The sequence below is a fragment of the Pinus tabuliformis genome, chromosome 3_2, assembly GCF_031772625.1.
Source record: "Pinus tabuliformis cultivar Carrire ecotype Pingquan chromosome 3_2, CPIR1, whole genome shotgun sequence".
NCBI lineage: Eukaryota > Viridiplantae > Streptophyta > Pinopsida > Pinales > Pinaceae > Pinus > Pinus tabuliformis.
In genome coordinates, this window is record NC_142302.1 from 453,892,287 (window position 1) to 453,911,487 (window position 19,201).

The following is a 19,201-nucleotide window of genomic DNA, read 5'->3' on the forward strand; positions in this document are numbered from 1 at the left end:
TTCATCATTTTAGAATTAGGCTTCATTTACTTTTTTCTTCAAAAATGGACTTCTTCTTTAAAACAAGTTCCCTTTTATTTGATAAACTTGAACACCTTTATAAATTCATTTAACTTTTATTTTCCTCAATTATATATATTTTTTTCCACTTTAAAATAAGTTAATATAGCTCCACTATTTAAATAAACTGCACCTTATATTTATTATAATGCTTTTAAAAAGTACTCTTCCTTTGCTATAACTTGTTATCCTTATGTCTCTTTATAGTTATCATATCAATGTAACGACCAAAAGTCGTATACGTAGCGGAAATATTAAAATACTTCGTAGAGAAAGACATCCATTGTAGGACATTAATTGTATATTGTATAAAGAATTGTTGTAGGATTAGTATAAATGAGAATGAGGTTCCTCTATATAATATATATAGCCAGGTAAGTACCCATTCGCGAACGTGCATGTCTCTAAGACATGCCTTTTCATTATTAACTAACTAACCATTAGTTAATTTACTTACTATTTATTATTATATTTATATTATTATGATTATTATTTATTATCTATTTTTGCATAATTTATGTTCATAACACTCTAGCCCCCAAATAGGAATTCACACAACCCCATTTTATCTAGGGCTTGATGTGTTAATTTTTAGGTAACAATGGTATGTTTTATGCTTAAGAGCAATTTACGTCAATTTTTTTATTAGCCCAATATCAATATCCAGTTTAGCAATCACATCAGCATGATAGTAAAATGCAGATAGAACATAAACATAAACAGTAGAAGACAAGCCAAGACAAGAGGACACAAGATGTGGCACCAGCCAGGGACAAACCCCAATGTGGGGAAACCCTTGATCAATTCTTCTTATATTCTTCAATAGTTCAGCAGAGAGAGATAATACAAATTACAAATCTGATAATTTATGACAGCAGCTGATAAGCGCTGACCAGAAAAGTCAACGTTGGTCAAACAGGGCAGAATTCTTCCTCTAAGCAGCTCAGTCAAACCCAGTCAACTTTAGCCTCCAACAGAAAGCTCAATCAGCCCAAAACACTGCTCATAATTCTGTTTGCATTTCGCTGTTGGTTGTTGTTCTGGTTAGGGCACTTGCTGCAGCCCTAAACTCCCTTGACAGTGTCCAAACAGTCCCTTAGAGAGCTGCGACACACCCTTGAGGAGCTCCTCCCTTGCTACGATGCTGCCTTAGGGCATATGCCAGCCCTTGACTGCTCTACGCAGCCCTTGCTGTGGTGCTATGGCCTGCGGCCTAGCACACAACAACCCCTGTAGCAAATGGTCCCCAAAACAGTGCCCAAACACCATGAAATCAGCAGCATTTTAGCCTTCAAGAACTCGGCCTAGCTGTCTGCACCTTCAAGCACTCAACTGCATGCAACGGATCTGAGAGTTACGCTGTACCTACAGCACACTCCACGCTGTTTAGGGAAGACCTCTTCAACGCATAACTTCTCCTTATAGCTGCGGCTTCCCTGCCTTGCAAACACACCTAAAACAGTCCTTAACTCATGCCCTAGAACAGCCTCATTCACCATGCTGTCACCTACAGCAAACAGAAACTCCCACGCTGTTCTTCCAGGCTCCTTCACGCTGTCTTTAGGCTCCTTCTTTGCTGCGGCTAGGGCTTGAGATCCTCCTTTCCACCAAGTCTTTCTCAAGAGGAGACATACCCAATCACAAGAGGAGAGAGAGAGATGATGAGATGATTTGATCAAATGACTATAGGTCTCCTCCTTTTATATGCAACGTCGAGGATGAGCTGGGGTTTGAATACCTGTTTTGCTTGCTGGCTGACCTTGACAGTTTGTCCATAATATAAATAAATTCATATCTTCATTTTTATATGTCAGAATCGGATGATCTTTAGATCAATCCTACACTTCTCGGAGAGAGGAATCCAAGAAAAATATCCACTGTCATAAATAAGATGACCCATGTGGAGTTTGGCCCTAGTTGCCAATTTTAACATGATGCCGTCATCTAAGATGCACAACAATCCTCCTCTCAAGTGGGGTGTTCTCTATGAAAGCAAACTTTTCATGTGGCCACAATGAAGGGTCGTGCAAGTGAACGTTCCATGTGACCAAAGGGAAGCACATCCACCAAATTGTCTAGAGAACTCCAATTTTCAAGGGAAGAATACCAAACCAACACCTAATTGAGGTCAAACAATCATTGAGCAAGCTATCCCTATTATGCAAGTCCATCGCGAACCATCTTCCATGCACTGACGCATCTCGAACCATACAAGGGGCTGAACGTACACCACATACCCTAAATCTCATGAAGCGTCACTTTTGATGGGACATGTGTTTTCATTTTTAATCTAGATTCCAGGCGCCGTCTAGGGTTTAGAAGTTAGAGGTTAGAACCAGGCACTAGGGTCCAGTCACCAGGTTGATGCTTTTTTGGCATTTAGGGTCCATCGTCGAAGCTCTAGATCAACTGTCCATGCCTTGTTATGAGTCATAGTCTCATATAGATCAAATATTGAGGTTTTCTCTGCTGTGCATGGAAATGGCTTTTTTAAAACCTAAGTCAACATTTCAAAAATTCTGTTTTTGCATTGCAGTTTGCCACTATTCACATATTGGTTATTGGAAATTGGAATTTGGGATTTTCATGGCTGTATTGTAATTAAAACTCAACACTAAACATAATTCTTAAAACTTTGTAGACCCAAACATTTGAGCAGAGTAGAGCAGAGTGCAATGAGTAGAAATTTAATTAGATGGCATGAGAGCATGTAAAGAGGGAAGGGTCAGATTGTATCTGTCAGTCGTGGAAAACATTTTATGAGTACCTTAACTAGAGCAATGCAGTACCTTCTTAGTATCTTTAATGGAAATGGAGGTGGCATGGAAGGATGCCTAACAATATTTGATGAGGAGGAAGATACACTGCAAGGAGAGTATGGAAAATCAAAATCAGAAAGGGGAAGGATAGGAAATGAAGAGGCACCGAATTCAAAGGGATTGCCATGTCTTTTTCACTGGCATTTCTTCTTTCACCTCAAACTTTAGTGGCTCAAGTTCAACCCAAACAAAAACAGGTGGAGCATCAACATTAAATGCATTCTGGAAACTTTTAAAGAAGCAACAAGTTGATGATGCTATTGCTGAGTTTTTCTATGCATGTGCAATTTTGTTCAAAATGGTCTGAAGCCCATACTTTAAAAATGCGTTCAAAGAGGTTTTTAATTTTGGCAAGGAGCATGTTCCTCTTGGGTCTGATGCTTTAAGGACCATGTTGCGGAAGGAAACAAAGGAAAGCATGACAGAGAAGTTGGCTAATTTAAATAGTCTTGGGAGTCTACTGGTTACAAGATTTTGTGTGATGATTGGTTGGATTTATGTCATCGACCATTAATTAATGTTGTTGTTTATTGCCCTCAAGGGGTAGTTTTTTTGAAGGCATTTAATGCAATGGATCAAGTGAAGATAGTTGAATATATTTTCAGAATTTTGGATGAAGCAATTCAAGAGATTAGTGAGAAAATGTTGTCGAAGTTGTCATTGATAATGCCTCAAATTGTATTGGTGCAGGAAAGATGGTTATGGGGAAGTATAAGACCATTGGTTGGATCCATTGTGCATCTCATTGCTTGGATTTATTGCTGCGTGATTTAGCCAAATTTCCACGGGTCAATGAGACAATTCAAAGTTGTAAATTTGTCATTAATAATTGTCTCACATTGAGCATTTATGGAATAAAAATCAACTAGAGAGGTGTTGAGGCCTTGTGATACAAGTTTGTCACAGTTTACATTAATTTGAAAAGAGTTGATGAAGGATAAACAAGCCTAAGAGCTATTTTCTGCAATAGTAAGTGGGAGAGGTCTTACCTTTTAAAAGAGCAAAGGGAAAGAATATAGAAGAACTAATGCTAGGCAATAGCTTTTGGCAAAACACTGAAAAGGTTTAAAAAAAGTGTGTGCTTTTTATAGCATGGAAGTTGATTACAGGGATATGTGAAAGGTAGATGGTTGAAAATGGAAGGTAACGCATGGAAGGTGATACATGCAGTAGCATGCTATTTGGACCTTATATTATTTGAGGTTTCAAGTTGTTAGTGGACTTTATGAGGCTATTGACAGGCTAAATCCAGATCCATCAATTGCAACTTTGGTTAGCTCATAGCTCAGGGCATACAGGTTAAAAGAAAGGATATTTGGAACCAAAGGAATGAAGTATGATAGGGTTGAAAGTGCTCCATTAGGATCAACATGTGAAAGGAACTGTAGTGCCTTTGACCATATTCATTCCAAGAAAAATAGATTGTTATTTAGAAAATTAGAAGATCTTGTATGTGTTCCTAGTAACTTGTGATTAGATTCAATCAATGCGGCTAAAGACTCATCCAATTCTTCTATTACATGTTTCAAACCTTTTCTAGATGCAACAGGGGATGAAGATGATCTTGACATTGAGTGATAGAACTAGTTCTAAATCCAATGTAATCATGCTTTTAGTGGTTTCACTGCCCTGAGTGCTCTTGATGATATAGAGATTTTTGATGTAATAAGTAGGCCATGAGAGCATCAAGAATAAAACTTGTTCTCCTGCCGTAGTGTTACTTTTTTGAATGTTATGTTTTATGAACTAGTTCATAAATTTTGGACAAAATGTTTTTCAATGTTTTCATAGATATCAAGGAATGAACTATAGCCTGTCTCAATCTAATGGATTTTCTTCATGATCTTAAAGGAGCGACTATAATTATTCCCATCATTTTCTGAAGCTTCATCCTTGGTATCGTGTAGATTTATTCACGCAGATCTGTTGTGCATCTTCAATGGTTATTGTATCCCTTAATTTTTTTACAACATTATTGAATGGATTTTTTTAATTTTTGATTTTTAATATGTGAAAGTGATTTATGTATTGTGGGTTGGAAGAAGATAGGCTAAAAAATTTCAAACATCTTATGCAACCTGATTTATTGTACTCAGGTCAGCACCAGGCATGTTTCTATTGAGTTCTAAGTGTCATGTTTTGGCTGTAAACAGGATCCTGAGCTCGAGGTGGAGCCATTCTCGTCAGCTACCTCTGTAAGATATGCAAGGTCATCACCTGCATCTCAACCGGAACAAAATCATTCAGCAAATTCAGGTTTTACATATGGTCCCATTCACCACCATGACATTACCTATGAAAATGCTAGTGTTCTAGTTTGTGTTCAATTTTTGCAGAGTAATTTAAGATTGTTTATGTTGCTTCAAACAGGTGGACAGACTCAAGCTCCAGAGAGGACTCCAGCATCATCTCGACGAGCAAGTGCACCTACCGGTCCTTTAAGGCTGGATCGAAATTCTGTCCCATTTTTGATCAATGCCTGGGTACTCCTATCAATCTCGGTTTTCTTTGTCCAATCTCATAAATCTTTTGGGCAGTTTTTGGTTTGTCAGGTTTTCAAGCAGAATCTGTGTTTCCTATAATTCTATATGCCAAGTGAGGTAAGATGTAGGCTTGCCTGATTAGTACTAGATAAGAGGTAAAGTAGATCTGAGACAAGAACATAATAATTCAGTTTGTATTTTCTTTCATTTGGCAGTTTAGCAGAGTTCCAGCACTCAAACACTTTTCTTGATGTATGCTTTGGGTGAAAAGTAAATTGTGATTTAGGGATCCAAGTTTTAGTATACAATTTATTATGCCTTACGTAGATAAGATAAAATAAGGTGATATAATATTATTAATGTCCAACAAATGACCTCAAGAGGTGGTCAATGGGAATCTGTGGGAGCAGAAGAACATCTGATATACAAAGCAAGATGTAGAACGTAAAATGTAAAGCACTGAGCTGAACTAAAAACTTGGAGTCCAAATCCTAAGAATGGAGAGTAGCACTGAAACAGAAATGTAAAGGAGAGTAAATTAAAAAGTTCTGAATACAAATAATGCAGGCATATCAGGATCTGCTAGAGCTATCTCCTCAAATATCTGAGGCTGAATGAAGGAAACTCTAAAAAGAGGGCTTCTTGGAGGAGGATTTGGAAGAAGAGTTGTACTGCACAATGTGCGACTTCCTGTAGTAGGAATCCTGTCATCAAGGCTGTAATATTCCTTTTTATTTATTTAGCTAAAAAGACCCAGAAAATATTACGAGATATATTTGTTGCCGGAAATACTGGCAGAATGCAACACTGATCCACAGAAATTGCTCTGATACCACTGTAATATTCCGAAAATTGATTTATCTAAAATTCCCAGAAAACTGCAAATAATTTACTGCAAACCCCAGAAAATACATTCCACAAGTTTTGTTCTGATACCACTGTAATACTTTTTTTGAAAATAATTAGCTAAAAAGTACCCAGAATATTATAGCATAAATTCTGCCAGATATATTAATAAGATGCCGTACAAATCCACAGAAATTGGTCTAATACCACTGTAATATTCCTTTTTATTTATTTAGCTAAAAAGACCCAGAAAATATTACAACATATATTTGTTGCTGGAAATACTGTAATGTACCAAATCTAAAGAGTACAAAATTTCTTCAACAAATTTCAAACTTTTTTCTCTGATGACTTCTTAGAAATGATTAGCTACATAACTTCCGTCAAACAGTTTGCATGACATCAGACCTTACAGAGATCCCTTTTATGCCCAAAAGAGTGAAATTGAACGTATGGTTGCAGAAATACTAGAGGCCAGTATAATTCAACCTAGTCAAAGTTCTTTCTTTGAAGTTTGCTCCAGTAGTATTGGTGCACAAGTCCTTACAGATATCCCTATGCCCAAAAGAGTGAAATTGAAAATAATTAGCTAAAAGTACCCAGAATATTACAGCGTAAATTCTGCCAGATATATTAATAAGATGCTGTACAAATCCACAGATATTGGTCTAATACCACTGTGACATTCCTTTTTATTTATTTAGCTAAAAATACCCAGAAAATATTACAACATATATTTGTTTCTGGAAACACTGTTATATACCAAAGCTAAAGTGTCCAAAGTTTCTTCAGCAAATTTCAAACTTTTTTCTCTAATGACTTCTTACAAATGATTAGCATACATAACTTCCGTCAAACAGTTTGCATGACAAATAAAAATACTCAGAACAGAAGTGTCATGAGGGGCAAATATAGCTTTTATTAACTTGATGGGAGCAATCACAATACGCAGGTGAACCTGGTTCAGCTCCTAGTGTGATAGATCAACTCAGCCTTCAGAACAATAATGTCTTCACAGTAGAAAAACTCGGTCTACAAGAAGATCTGGCCTAATGAAGAATTTGGTTTGTCCAGAATAATAAGATCCCTTTGCTACAGTATTTGATCTGATAGACAACTCAGCTCAGGAAGATGAATTTTGTCTGCCAATGATCTGAAGATTTCACCCTCAAAGACTGGTCACAGCCCCTACAAAGATGACTGAACTCGGCCTTTGAAATGCAAGTAATTCAGCCCTCAAGTAAACCCAAACTTTTGAAGGGAAATCGACCTCCAAGAATGACAAGACGTTCTGCTCTAAACACAAGATGCCGTCGATCCTCCAAGATATGTCTCGTCCCTTCTTCAGGGGTTTGATTTTGATATGTCCTCCAATAGTTGGTAGATATCGACCTCCTTAGCACTTGTTTCTTCAACAACTCAGCTCAAATTAATGGATCCCTAGAATGCTATCTTCAGGAAATTCGACCATCAGTTCTAGAATATGCCACTAAATGAAGAATGTGGAATAGATGAACTCAGCGATTTAGCAAAGACATATTTTATTATTAATAAATAGATAGATGATACAATTTGTGGGAAGCCCCTGACTTTATACTGCCTTGGGTGCCTCTTGGTGAATGGGATCATGCCCTTTAATAACTATTAATTACAATTAACTAATTTTTTATATAGCATTGCCTTCCTCCAAAAAAAAATGCCTAATAACTATTAATTACAATTAACTAATTTTTTATATAGCATTGCCTTCTTCCAAAAAAATGCTTTGTCCTCAAAGCATACGTAACAATGGATGTTGTTGACAAAATGCTTCAGTCTCCCAAGAAGCTTCTTTTTCTGGTAAGTCCTTCCACTTGATCAAGTATTCCTTGATTACACGAGATCAGAGCTTCTTTTCCTTGGTGGATATGATACCTTCTGGCTCTAAAATGACCCTTCCTTCATCATTGAAGGATGGAAGCGTTGTTTGTGTTGATTGATGGTCACCAAGTGCCCTTTTAAGGCAGGATACATGGAAGACGTTGTGAACACGACTTTTATTTGGAAGGATTAAACTATATGCAACTTGGCTGATCTTTTTGTTGATCTAGTAAGGTACATAGAACTTTGGTGCCAATTTATTTTTTTCCTTTCTGTTTTAAGGACCACTGTTTGCATGGCTGGAGCTTGACAAATACCCATTTTCCAACTTCAAATTATCTCTCGATTCTGTTTCGGTCAGTTTGTTGCTTCATACGGTTTCTTGCATTATTTAAATTTTCTTTTAGGGTTTGGATGATTTTTTGGGTTTCTTCTAGTTGGTTTTTAATAGCTGGTAGATCCTTCCATTTCGAAGGTTCGTACCCATACAAAGATTGGAATGGAGTCATTTTTGATGATGTATGCTAAGTAGAATTATACCACCATTTAGCGAGATGCAACCACTGAACCCACTTATTTTGTTTTTCTGTAGCGTAACAACGTAGGTAGGCTTCCAAACATTTATTGACAACCTCCGTTTGTCAATCTATTTGAGGGTGGTAAGCGGAACTCATATTTAGGTAGGTTCCTATATGGTTGAACAATTCCTTTCAGAAATTACCCTTAAATTTGGCATCTCTATCACTCACAATGACTTTCGAAAACCCGTGTAATTTATAAATTTTTTTGCAAAATATCTCAGGGATTTGGTTAGCTGAGTCTGATCATTGCAATAAAGTGAGCATATTTGGTGAGTTTGTCAACTACTACGAAAATCTTATCCTTGCCATCGAATACAGACAACCCTTCAATAAAGTCCATTGATATTTCTTCCCATTTCTGATTCAGAATGTTAAGGGGTGAAGTAATCCATGTGTCATAATATTTTCACTTTTATTTCTTTGACATTTGTCACATTCTGCTACATATTTCTGAATGTTGGGACTCATCCCCTTCCAAAAGAATGTTTGACGTGCATTGTAGTAAGTTTTAAAGAATCCTACATGTCCGGTTGACAGTGAATCATGTGACTCCTTGAGTTGTTGGATTTAAACTTGGAGTTTGAATTCAGATAGATTCTTCCTTTGTACCATATAATATTGTTCTTCCATTCAAATTTTGAGTTGTCTGGAAGGTTATTGATTATCGCAGTTATTTCTGGGTCCTTGGCATACTCACTTCGAATCTCATTAAGCCATTCAGGAACAACAACCGAGACTGCAAGTAATGTTGGTTCTTCATCCTTCCTAGACAGGGCATCTGCTACTACATTGTCTTTTCCCTTTTTATGTAATATCTCCATGTCAAAGGCGACAATTTTTTCAATCCATTTTTGTTGTTCTTCAAAAAGTGTTTTTTGTTGGAGGAGGTGCTGGAGACTGTTATGGTTTGTTTGAATGGAGAACTTACTTCCCAAAAGATATTGTCTCCACTTGGCCAGTGCGTGCATAATAGCGAGCATTTCCTTGTTGTATGTGGATTTAAGACGTTCTCGTTTATTGAGCTTCCTGCTTTCAAAAGCTATTGGATGCCCCTCTTGCATTAACACTGCACCTATACTGAACCCGGAAGCATCACACTCGATGATAAATGGTTTAGAGAAATTTGGAGTTGCCAATACCGGGGCATTAGACATAACTCCTTCAATTCTTCAAAATTCCATTGAAATGAATTCTTCTTTAAAAGGTTCGTTAGAGGTGCAGTTATATTTGCATAGTTTTTAATATATCTTTGGTAATATCCAATCAATCTTAAGAACCCTCTTAGCTTGGATATAGTAACTGGTTTGGTCCATTCCTTTATAGCCTTGTTTTTATTAGGGTCCACTTTTACTCCTTCATGGGATATTATGTGTCTGAGATATTCTACTTCTTCCTTCCCAAAGGTGCATTTGGGTTTCTTGGGGTAGAACTGATACCCCGTTGGAAAGATCTCTTCGAGGACCACGACGGAAAAAACGACTTTTTTACAAGTCGTTGGCGGTAGATTGCAAAAAAAACGTCGTTTAGGGCCTCAAAACAACTCCAGAAGTTTAGGACCCGAAAAACTGCTAAAAATAGTAAACTATGCTACAATCAAGGAAACTGAAAAATTGAAAGAGACAGTTGTGGGGGTCCAAGTGGGATAGGCGGGTGGCCACCAACATCCACTTGGATCATTCCTCCCCCCTTAGGAAGCAATGGTCCCCATTGCATTCAATGCCTCCATGAGATGGGGAAACTTCTGCTGAACTTGGTTCCTGGTGAGCTGTTCTGCAATATCTGATGCGTCCAGTAATGGTGGGAAGCATGGCTAAGGGCAGTCCACATTGAACACTCGGTGCATGCCAAGGAATGGGGGAATGCTGTGCTCCAAAGCATTGTTTCCCACAACCTTGGTAATGGTGTAAGGACAATATCGGACTGGTCTTAGCTTCCGATGGGCTCTTGTAAGGCGTTCTTTCTACAAATGCAACTAGACTTTGTCGCCCACTTGAAACTTGTGTGGCACACGATGTTGATCATGTCGCTACTTGTACTTGGCATTTTCTAGAATGGAGCGACGATATATCGACTCTTTGGGTGGAGGTGCTCTGGGAGTCAGATCAAACAAATGCTTGTCCTGACAGTGCAACGGTACCCCTGGGGGTGAGGAGAAGATGTTATTGTATTCTTTCATGACCATATCCACCCACTTCTACTGCGTGGAGGAACCCTTCGCGGGGGCCGTGGATGTGGCTGCGATCTTCCCCTTATTTTGAGAGAACCAGAAAGAAAATGAATTTCCTAGTCTGAGAGATGATCTTATTGCATTTCTTAGCAGAGATCAAAGAGGTGGCGGTAGGTGGTGCTACCTTCGGTATCCTGTATACTGACTTACCCAAAGAAATAATAGCAACTTGAGGCCTTGACTCATATACATGTCGCTTCCACAAGTATGGTTGGCCTAATAATACATCACAAACATCAAGAGGTGCAACATCACACAATACCTCATTTGTGAACGGTTTGATGTTGTAGGGAAGGCGACACTGCTGGTGGACTCAGAGATCTCGTCCTTGGCGAAGCCATCCAATGCTGTACGGTTGCGGGTGTGGTATGGTCAGTAGGCGCAATTGCTTCATGACCTCTGCTGAAATGAGGTTCTTTTGGCTACTACTGTCGACAATGAATTATAGCGGCGAACCCTTCACCCACATTTGCGAGTGGAAAAGACGCTCCCCCTCCTCTGGATCTTCGGGCTCATTCTTCTGGATCTTGGTAGTGGCAACAGTGGCACTGGGCTCTGCATCAATGATCTGTGTCCCTTTGTCATTACTCTTGTCGGGTTCTGGCTTAGGGGTCAGAATATGCGTCTGATTCTGAAGCCTTCAACTCGGCCACCAACCACTGCTTGGCCCGACACTCACTTGTGTTATAAGTGGGGCTCTTATAGAACTCACACCACTTTCCTATGTCCTTCTTTGACTTTGTGGTGGTGTTCTTTTCTTGCGGCTTCGACGGGTTGTCTTGGGTCCCACCGTCTTGGCTTTGTCCTTGGTTCTGCGGTTTGGGGAAGCCTTTCCCTTGCTTCAGATTCGCGGATCCAAAGTCTCGCTTCTTTTGTTTAAACTTTTGCTAGATCTTGACAGCGTATCGGTACGCCGTGCAGGGCAAGGAGATGTCCAAGAACTCCATCTCATCCTGGATGTATCTGTGTAGGCAGCCACGGTATTTGAGTACCAAATGCCAATCAGAATCCTTGATACCCAACTTTGTGCGAACGATATGAAAAATATTGATAAACTCTGGCACGTCTTGGTCCCTTTCCTACCGTAGCGTGGTCCACTTTATGTATTTATCCTCATAGCTTTCGACAGGGTAGTATCGCTCCTTGATGGCATCCCAAAATGAATTCCAAGTAGGTGCGGCTGAAAACAGTGAGGGCGTGCTTTCATCCTTTTGCTCGCAGTAGGTTTCCCACTAGTCCTTGACATGGGGGGTGGCTTTGAGAAGAGCGAAAGTAATCTTTTCTCGGCTGGAAAAATCATGAACAAAAGAATACCCTTTTAGCAGATTTAACCATTTATCTACAACATCTGCATCTATCTGACCCTCAAATATGGGGATATCAAAGTTAACCTGTACCTTAAAGGGTATGGTGCTTCCAGAGTAGTTGCAGGAAGTAGATGTGTCGCCCCTGGGTAGCCGCTGAAGGATCTGGGAAAAGTTGTCCATCATCTCGTTCCTCTGTCGCTCGAGGGCTTCTTCGAGTAAGATTTTGATAGGATTTCCTGCCCCCTCGTCTTTCTTTTCATCCACCACAGGAAGCCGTTGGGATTTGCGAGGCTGGTCTTGCAAAGGTTCGACCAGTTGAAGCCCTAACTCCTTATATCCCAACCTCGTTGGTGACATGCAAAGAAAAATAGAGAAAGAGTAGACCGCTCTGATATCACTGATCCAGATTTAAACGAGAACGCAACAAATTACAGATATAACCATAAATACAAAGGTGCAACAGAAATAATACTTCATTTCATTAATGTAAAATATTGAAATATGCTTACAAACAGAAATGGAAATAAACTAGCTCGGGCGATGGTAGCTTATCTCTGAGGAGAGATGTGGCGGCTACATGCCTCTGAACTATGTTACAATGAGGCTCAAGGGTCTTTTTATTATTGAAAAATAAGAGAAAACCCTAAACAACCAAAACCCTAACCTGAGGAGATGTAACACCAAGAGTTTATGGGCCCCGTTGGGGTTAGTTGGGTAGCCAACTTCTTGGGGTCGTGACTTGGTCATATTATCTCTGTTTGATGTGCATGATACCCCATTGGAAAGATCTCTTCGAGGCTACAACGAAAAAAATGACTTATCAGAAGTCGTTGGTGGTAGATGCCAAAAAAACGTCATTTAGGGCCTCAAAATGGCTTTGGAAGTTTAGGACCTGAAAAACTGCTGAAAATAGTAAACTGTGCTACAATTAAGGAAATTGAAAAACTGAAAGAGACAGTTGTGGGAGTCCAAGTGGGATAGGTGGGTGGCCACCAACATCCCACTTGGATCAGTCCCACTTCTCGACACAACATTTGCACTTGCCCTCTTTCATCCTTTGCATTTCCACATTAGATTTTTCTCCTTCACGAAGATGTGGTGGAACATATTTTGTATTATCTGTATTTGCATACAGGGGAAATCTTCGTCTCGAATATATTTTTTCTGACTTTGACCACAACATCTTTTCAAATTTCTTTTTAGCAACTTTTGCTTTTTGTCTTGCTACTTCTATTGATGTAATGTCATGAAGCTCAAGTTCTACTCGTAGATGGGTTTTAAGTCTGGAGATGTACGATTGGATTAGTCGAGATTCTGATAGCCCAGGTACTCGTGTTACTAAGGTCTCCCATTCTCGAGTGTATTCATCCACGTCTCCTTTTTCCGCAATTTGATGAGTGTTGAAAATAACTCTTCTTCTTTGATTTTAAAGAACGCATCCTTAAATTTTCTCCAACTGGTAGCGAGTGTCGTCTTCTTCCACCACATATACCAATTACATGCTTTGCCTTCCATTTTCATGGAAGCATGCCTAATATTTTTGTCATCATTGTCAATATTGTAAATCTTGAAATATTCTTCTGCTTTATTGAGCCACACAACGCTGCATTTTTCGTTACCGTCTAACTTGGGTAGCTCGATTTTTGCTCTTCGTTGAATGTTGCTAACGGTGGAGTGAAAAAAGTGTATTGATTGGTGAGTGGATTCTAGAGCTGCTTATTTTGAAAATTCGTGTTACTATTTTCTTGATGGTGTGTGGATGATTTTTTTGGAGACTTGGTTTTTCCATGAGGATCTGCTGAATTTACTGAATCTAGTGAATTGTGCTGTTGACTACCTTCATCATTCTGGAATATTTGTTCTGGTGTAATATTCATCCTGTCAAAAATAGAGGTCAGTATCGACATTGTCTGATTATGATCCATTTTGGATTCGATATGGTTATGCCTGAGCTGTCTTTCTATCTAATTAGTAATTTGTCGTATCTTGAAGCTTCTTGATATCGTCGGAATGTCTGGTAACCTTACTCTCGAGATCAACTAATTTTTGGTTAAAATCATCAGAATGGCTAGTAATCCTATTCTCAAGATCAATCAATTTTTTGCTGAAATTGGCCATTGTCATCGACGACGTTGAACAGGTTTGTGGGGGTGTATATTTCTCTGCCAGTTTAAGCTTTCTTCCTTATTTTAAACTATTTTTATTTTATATTTTATTTTATTTATTTAAATAATTAAATTAATTAATTATTTTTAACTATAAAGTTTTTTTTTTCCCCTGGGAAAAAGTCGTAATTTCCATTAGTGTTTAAGAAAATTACATTTTGTAGATGCCGAGGCATATTCAAATGCAGGCGGTGTGCCTGTCGAGTTCACTGTTGCTGTTTATATCTCCACGCAGGGAGCATGATATAACAGTAAAAAAAGAAGCAAAATTTGATGTCATGCTCTTCGCAGAGAGCAATATATACTATATATAATCAAAGGATGTACAGTAAGGTCTTTATCTACAAAACTGTAAATAAACAAAAACTATCAGCATATATATGGGCTATATAGCCCATCAATCATGATGTTCTTCAAAAGGGCGATGATAGTACTGGTAATATGTGCCATCTCTTTAACTATAAAGTTTTTATAACATATAGTATAACTATATAGTTATAACTCTAATAATAAAATTAAAAGGCATAATTAAAAGGCATGGGGTTCACGACGAGTTGGAGGCATGAGGGTCACAACGGTGAAGGAAGGTCGGGCCGACGCTATCAATTGGTCGGGGAGAATTGTGGAGGGAGGACGCTGTTGACTGTTCGGAAAAAAACTGCAGAGTGTGTTGGTTGGATGAACGGAATGAAGAAGGGATGACAGGGATTGAATGACGGTTGTGGATGGAAGCAGACAGTGGCAGATAAATGACTGAACAGTGGATCGAAGGCGGAAGAAAAACAACAGTTCGATCTGTGCAGAGTAGAGCAAAGGAGGATAGCATGGCTCTGATACCAGATGGAATAAATGAACTCAACGATTCAACAAAGACATATCTTACTATTAATAAATAGATAGATGATACAATTTGTGGAGGCCCCTGGCTTTATACTGCCTTGGGTGCCTCTTGGTGAATGGGCATGATCTTTGATCATGTACTTTGCCTAATAACTATTAATTACAATTAACTAATTTTTTATATAGCAGAATGCCACCTACAGGAATCAGCCTCCAAAGTACACAATTCGGCCTTCAAACAAGAAACTCGATCCACTTGAAATGATTAATTCTATTCGACCTTTCTTCAAAAGATAGACTCGGTCCCTTCATGGAATGACTCGCCCTCCTTGAAGGGGGTAAGACTCGTGGCCCTTCAATAGGAAATATCTCAGCCTTATTGGAAGAAGGCTCTCGACCTCTCAAGGATAAATTGATTTGCAAGGAAGAGATCTTGTTTTACCAAACAATCTTCAGTCTACCTGAAGCTCCAACTGGGCTACTACTGTTGAAATCAATTCTGTGATGTTCTTGGCAATTTATTAGTAATTTAGCCTCTAAAATTTGGTATAATCGGCCTCTTGGAAAGTAATATTTCGTCCCAAGGAAACAATGCAACTCGACTTCTATATTAGAGAATCTCTCTTCCTCTGAGAAATGGTGTTCTCATCCCTAGACCAATTTGAAATTCGGTCTCCTTGCTGACATAAGAGCTTGACCTCCAATTTGGATTATTTCAGTCTGCAAGTAGTCTCCAAACTCAGTCACCGAATAGGAATTCGAACTTTTGAAAGATGATGAAACTGATCTCCAAGATGAGAATGTATTTGGCCCTCTGTTCTGGCCTGTAAAGGTAAATGCACTGTGGAAAAAGTCTGCAAAAAATCGGTATTAAATCTTAAAATTGCGATTTTTTCAACAAAACGATTTAATCCTCCAATTTTTTGCAGACTTTTTTAGAAATGAAAAAATCGCGATTTATTCGTTATATGCCCGATTTTATCGGGAGTTGACCCAAAAAGTTTGTTGTCTTGAGAGTTGAGACTCAGACAAGACTCAAGATTCAGGAGTTGATTTGCTATTTTGATATGTGATGTAGCACTAGACTTCATATACATATTATATATTAGCTTTCTTTACATGTTTATGTGGAAATGCATTTATTTGATGTTGTGGATACTTTAGATGTTAAAAAAAATAAAAAAATGAATATTTATGTGTGTTTTTTTTTTAATTTTGCTGACTTTTTGCCAAATTTTTTAAAAAACTTCCGACTTTAACGAGTTTTTAAACTTTTGGACCCTTGTCGAATTAATCCTGACTTCGACTTTTTCCACATTGGGTAAATCGCATTCAACCTCAGACAATAAGGAAATCAACCTCCAAGGATAAATATATCTTGGCCCCAATAGAAGAAATTCGGTCTTAATACTCCTTTGAACTCTGCCCTATTTCTTCAAGGAACTTTGCCCATAAATTTACCCTTTTGTCTAAAAATTTGTCTTTAGAAAATCCTCGCCCCAGTACCTGCAATATGCACTATTCGAAGATTTGAAGTGATCTTCCCAATGGCCAACTAGGGTGGCTATGGAGGACCACCGAAGTTGACTATGAACTATCTAGGGTGGCAATGTTGTCCACCGAAACCAGTGTGAGGATCTCGCCTGAAACCCTCAAGCTTGACTCCCTTGAGCCAAAATCCAAATACAAGAATGATTACCAAGATTAGAATGAATGATGAATGGCCATCAATCTCCTTTTATAAAGCTTCATTAAATCTTCTCCAAGCTTCTAGAACTCCCTTTTTTAATTTTAATTGATGAAGTCACTTTTATCCCCCTTTTTTAATAATAATGATTTTGCCCCTTTTTATTAATAAAAATTTACCCCTTTTTATTTATTAATAGTATAAGGGTGAGTTGGGTAAAACTCCTAGTCTCCTTAGCAATTTTTCCCTTCTTGCTAGCCTAAAGGAGATAGTTAGGTGAGCAACAACGATACCTCTCTATGCTCAAATGATCAAAGGCATTAGAAATACTGGTAGAATGCAACACATATCCACAAGAATTTCTTTGATACCACTGTAATATTCCTTTTAATTATTTTAATAAAATTTCCAGGAAATTGCTTCAACAAAATTTGCCGCAAATTCTCTTAAAAAGATATGGCACAATTTCATACAAGAAAATAGCTCAAATGAATTTGTAGATATAAACTCAGAAATGCTACAACTCAAAACTACACGAGACATGTAACAAAACTCAACCTTATTATAATAATTGGAATATGATGTTACATGCCAAATATGGTTCTAAGAACTTGATAGGAACACCAGCAAATATCTAAATGGCTGATAATAGTTCGTCCTTACTAGTTTAACTAGATTTACATCAGCTTGAGTAGCTCCCGTCATTCCATTAAATCACTAGAAATGAATCCCAAATTAGAGATTTGGGTGATCACCACTTCCTACCCATAGATCTGCTCTAGATCTACTCACCCACTGATGCCGATGAAGCTCTATAAGATTGTTGAATGAAATCTCCACAATAGTGAGTTGGGGTTTTGTCCAACACACTAAGAAACACAAGGGTTTTCGTCCTAGTGCTCTCTAAACCTAAAAACCAAGTTCACAAAAACTCTCTAAGAGAAAATATTCCAAATCCAAATATCCCAAATGACTTGCTTTTCCTCTCTTTTAAAGATGTGATGGATTTCTCTTTAAACTCCTAGAAGCACTTTAATTTTGTTATTTTATTTTCATTCTAGAAGCTTCTCCCATTTATTTAATTTAAGTGACTCTTTTTATTTAATTTTATTTAAGTCACTTTTAACCTCGGAAAATGATTAATTTGCCTCTATGATTCTTTCGGCCACTGAAAGTCACTTTTCTTCATCCCATCCTGTAGATATCTTCATCTTGGCTCCAACAAGTGATTACACTAAGGTGTTTCTCGAAATAACATCTTTAGTGTATTTAATTAAAATATGCTTGATGATAACCCCGTTTAATGGGAATTGCCGGAATACAACGAAACCAAGAACGAACTGTGCGGAACTGACCTTGATGATGAAATATAGCAAGTGAACCTCGTCAAACCCCATAAAACTCCTCCAAAACCCTCCAAGCCCACTGATGACATAATATCGCTCCTATGACTTGGTTGACGCAAGCCCTAGAAATTCACACTAACCGCACCATAAGGGAAACCAAAACTGGGGATATTACAGAGGCTTAGATGAGCACTCATCTAATTGCTAGTGTTGGATAGGGAATAACATTGGGGTTGGGGTCATTAGGAAGTAGTAATGACCCTCCATCTTCTCACTAATCTAGTATTGGAAACCAGCCTGCTATCAATCTTTTGCTTGGAGGGAATTAATCTAGGGGGTGGCTAGAGGATTTAAGGTGAAATCTAAGGGCCTCGCTCAAGTATAAGGCTAGGTGTTTGTGGTTGGAATACTTAAGGGAAATACAAAGGGCATGTGATTTCCTGAGTAGATTGTAGAATCTTCCCTAGATCTTATATAATGTAGGTTAATGGAATATGAAATGCTCCCTTGGATAACCCTTACGGAGATGGCACAATTGGCAGATCCTGTGCAAATGGGCAAGCTGTTGCTTGGGCTCCACCCAAAGTCTATGTGAACCAACTCTAAAATGGCCCAAGGCAATGTCAAGAGCATCATCCAATGATGGTGTGTGTATGGAGGTTTGACAGTGAAGTCGTTCCTCAACTCCATGAAGTGATTTGCATAGAGGGCCATCTTTGGGCATAACCTTCTAAAGGTGCCAATTCTTTTGGCTTGGCTAAATTGCCTATAAATGATGCCTCAAGTAATCTTGTTCTTCTTTTACCTAGTAGGTAAGAGGTGGCTAGATGCATCAAGGAAGTATCTGAATGAGAGGTGGTCCACGAAAATACCCATAGACTCCAAATGGTCCAAGACCCTTGCAAACTAACAATGTGTTCATCTAGGGGGCTAGCTAGATCGTTGGACTTTCATGAAAAATAGTCCAGGGATAAATATTA

General features: G+C 38.4%; 1 protein-coding gene across 2 annotated transcripts in view; it reads left to right on the forward strand.

Annotated features, from left to right (window-relative positions):
* LOC149181256 (uncharacterized) overlaps positions 1-19,201 on the forward strand; it is a 68,887-nt gene that overhangs the window by 16,029 nt on the left and 33,657 nt on the right. For both annotated transcript variants that reach the window (XM_089416535.1, XM_089416536.1), the window contains exons 2-3: positions 5,033-5,135; positions 5,250-5,362. In XM_089416535.1, coding sequence (XP_089272661.1) covers positions 5,033-5,135; positions 5,250-5,362 — 216 coding nt within the window. The remainder of the gene's footprint in view (positions 1-5,032; positions 5,136-5,249; positions 5,363-19,201) is intronic.